This window comes from Crocodylus porosus, unplaced genomic scaffold, assembly GCF_001723895.1.
Source record: "Crocodylus porosus isolate Cpor-Errol unplaced genomic scaffold, CroPor_comp1, whole genome shotgun sequence".
Taxonomy (NCBI): Eukaryota; Metazoa; Chordata; order Crocodylia; family Crocodylidae; genus Crocodylus; species Crocodylus porosus.
In genome coordinates this window covers 24,747,629-24,757,983 of record NW_017728917.1, presented here as the reverse complement: position 1 = coordinate 24,757,983, position 10,355 = coordinate 24,747,629, and the positions used below count along the sequence as shown (strand labels likewise).

At 42.7% G+C, this 10,355-nt stretch overlaps 2 protein-coding genes across 2 annotated transcripts in view; one reads left to right on the top strand and one right to left on the bottom strand.

The window, feature by feature from the left end:
• Positions 1-2,842, top strand: part of TMEM40 (transmembrane protein 40) — a 29,044-nt gene extending 26,202 nt beyond the window's left edge. Inside the window, exons 11-14 of the mRNA XM_019537016.1 lie at positions 1,349-1,414; positions 1,716-1,787; positions 1,875-1,949; positions 2,586-2,842. Of these exons, the coding sequence (XP_019392561.1) occupies positions 1,349-1,414; positions 1,716-1,787; positions 1,875-1,949; positions 2,586-2,842 (470 nt within the window). The remainder of the gene's footprint in view (positions 1-1,348; positions 1,415-1,715; positions 1,788-1,874; positions 1,950-2,585) is intronic.
• A 5,717-nt stretch (positions 2,843-8,559) lies between these two features.
• Positions 8,560-10,355, bottom strand: part of TKT (transketolase) — a 25,791-nt gene continuing 23,995 nt past the window's right edge. The window contains exon 13 of the mRNA XM_019536925.1: positions 8,560-8,868. Coding sequence (XP_019392470.1) covers positions 8,681-8,868 — 188 coding nt within the window. The 3' untranslated portion in view covers positions 8,560-8,680. The remainder of the gene's footprint in view (positions 8,869-10,355) is intronic.

The following is a 10,355-nucleotide window of genomic DNA, read 5'->3' as shown; positions in this document are numbered from 1 at the left end:
GCAGCATCGCATTGGAGCCTCATGTTCATCTTGTGGTCAATGATGACCCCCAAGTCTTTTTCTTCTGTAGTGCTAACGTAGCACTGCCGAGCCTATAAGGATGCTGCAGGTTTTTCCTCCCAAATATTAAAACCCAAATAACTTTGATTTTGGCCTAGACCAAGATCTCCACAAATACGAAGTCTTCACAAAGCCAAAAAAAAAATCACACACCTGAGTTAGTCAAATAACCTAGGGCTGAAGTTTTCTGCAGAACAAAATAGAGATTCATTTGGTTTAAAACTACAGCATGCAAAAATTATCAGTTCCTTCTCAAGCATGCTGTGTGGTTCATCTGAATCTAAGGCCCAACATGAAATTTAGGGTTCTCACACAAACCAGGTGAAGCACAATTTCTAGTTTACCCCTGTTTTACTAGCTTTATGGATAAAATGAATTTCATAGGGTGAGTAGCAATGGCAAAGCTATAGCTCTTGCTGAGTTAAGCTCCAAAGGCCTATGTCAAGGGCATTGCTTTAGGTCTTATCAAAAGTGAGCAAGCAAATAGGAAAAAAAGTCTACTTAAAAACTACAAATGTGATTGGAAATAGGATCAAATTCTCAGCCTTTTCTGATGTTTCTGGTGGGCACTGCAGCAAGGAAATTCTCTCTTCCAGCTGATTTTGGTTTTTCAGGCCTCGGTAAAATTCTGTGTGCGCGTTTCAAATATGAATCAGAGATTTCTGTCAGTTCTTATTTTATTCCTCCCCAAATATAACTCTCACTTTTGGGCATACAGAAATTCTTAATCATTGGAACTTGGCAAACTAGTCCTGCCCACAGAAGCATAATAATGAGTAATGCTTTTTATTCCATGATAGTAGCTGTGGCCCTGGAAAGCTTATTTAATCCTTAAGACTCATTTGAAATGCCTTACTAGCTTAAGCATCCTGGCTTGATTTCCTGTCTCTCCAGTACAGTTCAGAGACTACTTCTTCAAGTATGAGGTGCTGTGAGTAGTGTTGAAGGCCAGAGAAATTCTGCTTTAAAGAGAACTATGTTTTTGTTAATTCCTGTATGCACTATAGCTATATGCAATGCTCCAGTAGCAGTTAAAATAATAGTGGGGGCTTTGGGTGTGTTTTTTTTGTTTGGGGTTTGTCTGGGTTTTTTTTTTTACACTTTTCTACAATCAGTGGCCTGATTTTTCTGAAAGGAAGGACTATAGAGTTAGATCTTCCCTGTAACAAAAATATTTATTGTGCTGATCATCAAAGCAAAGTTCATTTTAGATATTAGAAGAAAAGATGCTCAAAGCTTCCCCACTTTCAAGTAACTATTGTAATAACACTTGTCACTTTCCCATTAGCATATGAGACTCACCACGATCACTGTGAACAGAGATCCAGGTGGTGGATGAGCATTCGGAAAGATGGTAAGAAACATCTCTGTCAACTAACTGCTTCCAAACCAAGACAATGTTGGGCCAAAGATAAATGTGGTATAAGGTCTTTGGCTGCACTTCAACAAGGTGCTTAAGTATGCGTTCAACTTTAAACGTGATGAATCTCTTTGAAGTTAAATCAAGCCACTCAAGCTTTTAGTTACGCACATGCTTACCAGCCAAGTTGTGTGTGTCTGATACAGAAGAGTAAATGATCCGTTTTGATGAGTGCTGTATGATCAAGGGTTATCATTGCAGTGAAATGATTTAATGTCCTTTCTCTCTCTCTCAGATGAATTCTTTCATTTTGTCATTCTTTGCTTTGCCATTGGAGCCTTACTGGTTTGCTATCACCACTACAAAGGTGAGACAGGATTTTAGCAGAAGGACAAACTGTTGAATGTTGGAAGACAGAACAAAAACAATTGCTTATTTTTTTTATTTTTTTTAGACTGGACCATTTCTCTTGGTATTGGTTTAATCACCTTTGCTTCCCTAGAAACCACGGGGATTTACTTTGGTTTAGGTAAGCATGTTTAACAGCACTTAAAACTGGCACTTTTATATAAAGCACCTGGGACATTCAGGAGTTTTCATGATCACTTAACAGATTTAAAAAAATGCTGTTGGCTGAAATTATATAAAATATAGTCCTCCCCTGCAGTATTTCATATCACCTTTACTGTCATCCTGGCTTCTGAGAGTTCAAGCAAGTTGTTGACTCATTGTCTTTCCTTACCACTCACAAGTTCTCTGAGGACACAGGAATCCTTATTCTCCTGCAAAGGTTAAATATTTCTGTCATTGAAACTTAACTTCTAGGCAGTAGTGGTCCTGGCCCGATTCAGTAAAGTGCCTAGCAACCTCGGCTCCTGTCGAGATGAAGGGCAATTGATGTTGCTCAATAGATTGAAGAACATTGCTACAGGAAATAAAGTTGGAGATCCTCAGAGACCTCATTGGGGAAGAGTGCAGCTGATAGAAAGTTATGGTTTTCCAATGTATCAGAGTAGTGGAAAGCTCCTTTCTGTGGCTCATATTAATGCACCCAGGAGTTTTCAGAACCATGAAGAAAATGTTCATGACTCGCTCTTGTTCTATTGCACTTCCATGCTCCGTTCTTGCAGTACCTAAACATCCTTGTGTTTTGTTTTCAAATCAGTGCACAGAATCCGCAGAGTCCTTGAGGGCTTTATTCCTCTGATTCAGAGATTCAGACCAACAGGTAGGAACATTCCTGTTTCTAAATACATTTCCTGTCTCTCTGAGTCCAAAGTGTTACAATGTCTAACTTGTTTTAAAAGTCCTGTAGTACAGACCACTGCTGCTCATTTATCTCTGCTATCTCCAAATGGCAGAATGCTTTCACATTCTCTACACATTGCTCCTGCTAGGGAACTAAAATTACTTCTTTGGTAGCTAGGGAACTAAAATTACTTCTTTGGTAGTGTTTGAATGAGACTTATATGGATCAACTCAAAATGTGAACAGACAAAGCCCTGTTTTTGGTCTTCAGTAAAGACCAGCTAGCATCTATTTGTACTTGAAATACTAAATAAGATGCATCCAAACTGTGTTATTGGGGAGCTAATAGTCAACACAAGAGATTTAATTTGAAGAGCATACTTCTGACAGCTCTTTGTTTTCCTTCTCATCATACAGGCAAAGCTGACTAAACAGAAGAATCCTAGAGAATTCAAAAAGTCCCTGAATTCCTGGATTTACTGTATTAAAGTTAATAAACTATTTTATGATGCAGTCATACAAATCTAATGACTAATATATCAAAAGTGTTAACCATCAAAGATGCATTATCCTCTGCACTAGGGAAGAGTTGTACCTGTGTTGCTTCTGTTTTTCATTTTGAAGTGCTTTGTGGCTCATTGCAACTACCTGTAAAGCAAACTGGGGTTAGGTTATAAATTCATGCTAAGCCAGATGTTTTAGCACATCATGTTATTTTCCCCATAAATAATAATCATGTTGATCTCACTTGAAGCCTGAAATAAATGGTAGGGCTCATATCATCCTTAGTGGGCTCATGGTTAAGACCATTAGTACTAGAAAAAGGGCTCAAGTAGCTTTTAGGAGGTTCTTTCCTTCTCACACATTTCACCTCTGGTTTACTTGTCATGTTGCTAAGGTCTTCCTTGTTACATGAGTGTGACTTGGGAATATTCTTCCATGAGCAGAGCCCTGAATTACTACAGTAACGTGCAACAAGCATACCCTTTTCCTCAAGGAGACAACACCCTGGCATTCACAAAGCCTCGCCCTTCACTGCTCATGAGACTGCAAGAGGGGCAAATCCGTTTCTTGCTTGCCCAGTTGAACACCAAGGCCATGTCCAGACAAGCGTGGACAGGCAGTATGTAGCGCCGCAGACCTGTCTGCAGCGCTACACACCACACATTTAGGTGTTCTCTATACTCTTACCTTGCCGTATAGGTATGTTTTTTGACCCTGGGAGATCCTGGGGTCAAGAAAAACTACGCAGGAAAAAAAGTGGGGTGGCACGTGGCAGCAGCACATACCGCCCCAAATTGGAGCCTGACCCACCTGAGCTATGAATGCCGGCTAGGCTCCCAGCTGCAGGAGTGATGTGGCTGCAGCTCCTTGAGGCCCCCAGGATCCCAGGTAAGGCTGCTGGGGCTAGCACATTTGCTGGCCCCAGCCTCCCCTACCCCACACGGGGTAACCTGCTGCATGCTAGAGGGCACGTGGCACAGGCATACCCCAGGGACAAGAAGCAGCGACACCAGATGTGCTACTGGTTCTTGTCCCTGTCATGTCTGAGTTTTACCTGTTGGTTAGAGTGCCGATGCCAGCAAAGCAAAAGAACATAACAACTTAGTAAGGACACAGGCCATAAAGACCCCTCAGCACTAGTAGCCTTTATTTCTTTGCTAAAAGAAGCATTGCAGTTGGAGTTTGTTAAAAGTTGTTCTCCACACTTAGAAGCTTGTTGTCTGCAATGATAAGTATTGCAGGTGCCAATCACAAGGTTGATCTTTTGAACCCACTAAGGGCAGCCAGATGAATAATGTATCTGGGTCACTGGTGTAAAAATGTAATTGGTGATCAATAATTATTCACAATTGGCGTGAAGTGATTGGTCACTGCTGACTATAACTAAGAGCAGATTCCCGCCATTAAGTGGAGAACTCCGAGCACACCAAGGAGACAGAGTCAGCAGATTGGTCACCTGCAGACATCTTCTCCCTGCCAGCCATTCTTCATTTGGCGTGTCTTGTTCACTGGTTCGTCTGATCGTCTCATCAAAGAGCTCTCGGAAGTTTACTGATTGAAAGTGCATTATAATTTTTCCCTGTGCATGAGCTGTTGACCAGTTCTGGGACTATTGAGTTGGGCAGCCGCACCTAGCCTCTGGGTTAGAAAGCAAGGGCTCGGCTCAGGAACCCCGTGAACCAACAGACCCTTTTAGACCGTTCTGTTTTATGCAGTGTAACTGAACAAGTCAGCGATCCTGCCTATGCTGCGACCATAGGTAGCGTAAGTACAATAAACCTTTCATACAACCAATACGCTTCAAGCCGCCTGACTCCTACTCGCCTCTACTCCCCACCTGTCTGGTTATCGATCCCTTCTGCACCAAGCCAGTCGTGCCAACCCAGGCTCGCAGGTCAAGGGTACACCGGTTACGAGGTGCAACAGTCCCTAGGGAAACAAACGTCTACACTTGTGCGGATGTGGCCCAACAGTCCAAATAGCTTTCGAGCAGAGTAATTTGTGGCACAACTTACTAAACTGAGCTTATGATTTGAATTGAAAGCTGTGTGAGCTTTTCCATGCAGCGAGGTGAGAAAGACAAAGAAGTGAATATTAGGGACAGCAAATGTTGTTTCTCTTCCTTTGACAGCACTTTGAGGAAAAACACATGACTATTTAAAAAATATCTTTTTCCCATAAAATAGCAAAGTGTGAATACATTGGTTCTGTCATTGTGTAGGTAGTGTTTATGAATGCATTTTTTGGACTATAAGGGCAGCAAAGCTCTAGACCAGGGGGGATGTCAACTGGGGGTAAGGAAGGCCCTGGGGGGTACAGGGGGCTGGGACGTGGGGTGGGGAGCTTGCACATGGTGGCACCCAGCCCCCCTGATTGGTGTCCACCCACACGCCCCTCCCCAGCCAGTGGGGGTACACCTATTAAAAAGGGTGATAGCAAGTGTGGAAAAATTGAGGCGGCAGATTTGAGGACAAGAACCCAACAGGCCTATTTTTAATATAAGCAAACTGTCACTTGCAATCTTGTTGAAAAAACTAGAAGCTGTAAGCATTAATTTTTAAGCACATATGCATCTTTCTTTATTCATTTGGTTTTACTGATTTCTAAAGGGGTACTGCTAATTTTATTTTAGCCTGTAGAAAAATGAGTTAAGTTGTAAATTAAGCCAAAATAGTATTTTTCAAATGCTCCTAGCTACAGCTACTCGATGTACACAGTTTCTGTGTCACTGTTGCACAATCCTTTGTCATATAAAATGTTAGATAACATTGCTTTGAAAATAAAAATCCATTCAGACAAAGGCAGCATGGATGCTGCAGAATTGCACAACTGAATAGCACAATATGAATATTGTCATCCTGCTTTTTCAAAGCAAGGTTGAGAAATGTCTTAGATTCTTCCATGGGACATGTCTTGGCCTGAAAGATGACTCAGGCTATTGGAGGAGTCTTAGATAGGGGCTGGGGAGAAGTATGTATGTATGTATTTAATACGGTGAAATTCTGTCAGAGAATGCTATCTTCACATCTGGGCAGAACTATCCTTGCTCGATTTTCAAACATTTCTTTTTCTTAAACAATCAGAATGCTTAAAAATTAAAGCAATAAAAATAAATATTTCAAATCTCCAAGCAACATATGAAAAGTAGGTTGATAAAAATAAAGTTTTCTTCCAAGTCTTAAATCTTTGTGAAGAGGTTCAGAGATGAGTCAAATTTAAAAATAATAATTATAAATAATATTACTGATATTATGCTAGGTTTCTATGGCAAAAGAAGAGCTACACTGAAATAAAAACCCACAGTCTAACAGATGACAGGATGGGATACTGCAACTTTCTTTTGTGCAATATTTATATTAATCTTTAATGCTACGCTGGAATTACTATGTGAGAAAAAGCAAACTGGAATTCCTAACAGGAGACATTGCCAAATAGCACATAAAATGCTTCTGGGTAAAACTTGAAAACAGCTGCCATCTGGGTCCTTGTACATGAAACAGCCTGTTTTTTTGGTAAAACATAAGCATGGGCAACGTCCTTATCCCTTAGGCTGAATAAAAGCCTGGAGTAGTGTAAAGGACATAACAAGCTCTGGAGGAGGACATGGCACAGCATAGGCATTCCACAGAAGCAGAAGGCTGTTTTCATGAGGACACCTTTGCCCGCGTTGGTGTAAGGGACATGCTAGAAGAAGAAAAGTGGAAGGCATATGTTGGGAACATGCAACCACAGCACTACAGCATTCTTAGCAGCATTATGATCCACAGGGCAACCCCAAAGGTGGCCATAATTTAGACTATGCTACAAATGGGAGGGATAGGCAGCATGCCTATGCTACTTAAATCTAGATGGCTCAGGTACCCATGATAATGGGGTCACAGCAGCCTGAGCCTCAAGGCAGCCTGGCTACCCAAAGCTCCATGCAGACTTTTGCAGACCCATGCAGAAGTCTGCTGCCATGTAGTCACTGCACTGTTACCCAGATACCTAGGTTGGGTCCTACAATCACAGCTCCCAAATGCAGCGGATAGATATTAGATAGGCCTTCAGACACACTCAGTTTGTACGAGGAGTTGCTTCAATCCTTGGGGCAGAGCCCAGGACTGCGAGGATGGAAAGACACCTTAGCCTTCACTCCACCTCCCTGTGAGGTATACAGTCTGTGCTGCTCTTCTGAAACATTGTAGGACAGACTCACTTTTTTTTATTATAAAACTTTTATCATAAGAACTTGGATATGATGCTTAACACAGAGTCTGTATAGGGGGAGAGAATGACAAGCTATAAAACAAAAACATCTTTTCCTTCATTCACTTCCTATGAGGATCCCAGAATCCCTTGCTCTCCCATCAAGCATGTATTTGAATGGAGATCACCGCTCCACTTCTTTCTATTTGTCAGTTTCTGCACTTGAGACTGCCTGTCACATCTGTCTACAATGGAGCCAGTCTGGCTACCACTAACCCCTTCTGCCAGCAATACTCACTGTACGCACTGAAGGCTGTGAAGGAAAGCATGAGGCTAACTGGCTGCACCTAACTTCACCAACCCAGGACCAGGTTGGGCTGAGCTACCCTCTCCAGATCAGCAAGGATTTTTGAAGCCAACTCCTCAAAATGCTTCAAAATTTCTTCCATTTCTGCTGTTGGGCCTCTTGCTGCTCCTGTTTGTTGGCTGTCCAGGAGACACAGGACTTCCTGAGTCTGCTGTTCTTGTGCTGCTTGCTGTGCAACACCAGACACACTGTCCTCTATCTTTTCTGTTTTAATGGGAGCAAAAATCCAATGGAGCTCCATTAGCCAAACTCCTCCGACTATGTTCGCTCTTTTAATTTTTTCCTGCTGCCTCCATTACAGTTCAGTTCCAGGGGTCAATCATCTGCCCACATTTTGTACCATAAACAAGCCAGTTAGCGCCTTTACCAGCCTGGAAAAACCTAGTGCCTTGCCCAAGTGTCTTTTCAGGACACAGCTTTATTCTTAAACACGAACTGGTAAAAGATCAAAGAAAGCAGGTTCACCCAAGGTTACTGCTCTCAGAGGCCCCTTCCTTTCTAGTCTCCTGCTTCTGGGCCTACTGTAGAAGACCAGTTCTCTCCTGATACTCTTTCAGCCTTATATAGTGAACACCTGACCACTTCTCTGCTGACTATAAAAACTATACAGTGTTGGCTTGGCTCTAAGTCCTTAAGGGAGGGCAACTCAACACATCACCACACGAGAAACAGATGCATGTAAAGCTGACAACATCAACCAGCCATAATGACAAAAGTCCTCCTTAATGACAAAACCCCCCAAAAGACCACAGTATTTTCATTCAGACCCCACTCATTCCAGTTCTTTCCAGAAAATGAGAACTGTGAGGCAGAATAACTTATAAGACACTACTTTTTTTGGAAGCTTGTCTTTTTATTAGAACTCTGCATATATTTTAAGCACCTTTGCCTGAAAGTTGCAGTACATCCATTTTGAACACTGTTTCTCTGTAACACAAATGAGAAACTTCACACTATTCAGTATTTCTTGATTTAGACACTGCCACCTTAACTGCTTGCACAATGGCATCTTTGTCAATGCCAAACATCTTCAGGAGCTCAGCTGGTTTCCCACTTCTGGGCACACGATTTACAGCCAAACGAGTGACTGTGATGCCAGGCTCCCCAACGACTGCAGCTGACACTGCTTCTCCAATGCCACCTGCAAGAAACAGCAGACATGAAGTGCCCACATTGTTCAGACTAATAGAAATTTTCTTCATATGCAACTACATCCAGCTATTAAAAAAAGACAAATCTGGGAGATCAAAAAGTTTACAGATTTGCTTTGCCCACTTAAATGTCTGCTAACTCAGCACTGAAGCTGTAGCCATCCAGACCAGTGCCTGGAGAGTACATGGGGAGGAAAGATGTGAATTTCACACCCTGAGAAGACTGAACCAGCATGCAAACCTCTGTAATAAATGTCTGCCTAGAGCAAAGGCCAGCAACTATCAACATCTGTATCCTGGAACACACATGGAATGTATGAAATGGGGCTTACAATCAGGAAAGCTCACTATGATTAACTAGAAATAGATTACTTCAAGTTTGAGCAGGACAACACACTTCTAAGGCAAAATGACAGCAACAATACCAGGCTCTATGTCAGCCCCTTTGCTCAAGTTTTTTTTCCAAGTGCATTGCCAATATAGAACAAGCCCAGTAAGTAACACGTGGAAGTTGCTACCTGTTTGCTTTTGTGCGATATGAAGAATCATCACTACAGAATGTGCCTGCACGGAGCAAGCCACTGAAGACTTGTACAGAAAGGAGATGTCACATAGCAAAAGGCAGCAAAGTATCTGAGCAACTTATCAGCTGAGGAGGTGACACTCTTCAGCATTAGCTAATGATTGTCAGGAGCAGGCAAGGGTTAACTTTGTGCTGGTGCAGTAATGGGGATATGTATAGAGTAGGGATGTGAAAAGTTAAACAGCTGTTTAACTGATAAGTGCAGCAATAACTAGTTAGCTTACTGGTTGGCTCAGGGGCAGGCAATTATTTTGGGTGAAGGGCCACTTACCAAGTTTTGGCAAGCTGTCAAGGGCTGCATGCCCCCTGGTCACCATTTTGGGACCAGAAGCCCCACCCCTAGCCTCTGACCTTTGCCACCAAAAGTCCCTCCCCTTGTGCCTAGAAGTACTCCTTTGGGGAAGAGGGTTTTCCATCTTAGAACAGGAAAAAAACACAAATTATATACTAAAAATCAAACACCCATAATAATATATTTTAATTTAAAATATATTTTTTTGTCCTGATTTGTTTGCATCTGTGCTGTATATATAGAAGTGATTGCATAATAGTGCAAAACACAGTCTTATTCTTGTATAGTGTGTGGGGTGTGCAGGGATGTCAGAGGCATGGGTGGCTGGGTTTATGGGAGTGGGGGGGAGGGGAGGGGAGGGTACTAATGGGAGCCCTAAGCTGGTCAACACCTGCCCTGCAACTGCCTAAAGCCCGAGCAGCCTGTGGCGCTTCCCCGCCAGTGCCAACAGCGCACAGCCTCAGTGTGCCCCATGCCTGCTCTGCTCTTCCCGGCCACATGCAGCAGCAGTGGCAGGGATCAGTGCATGCACCCACAACCCTGCGCCGGCTCCAGGCTTACCTGTTGGGGCTGAGCAGTGGCGGCAGCAGCTGGGCAGAAAC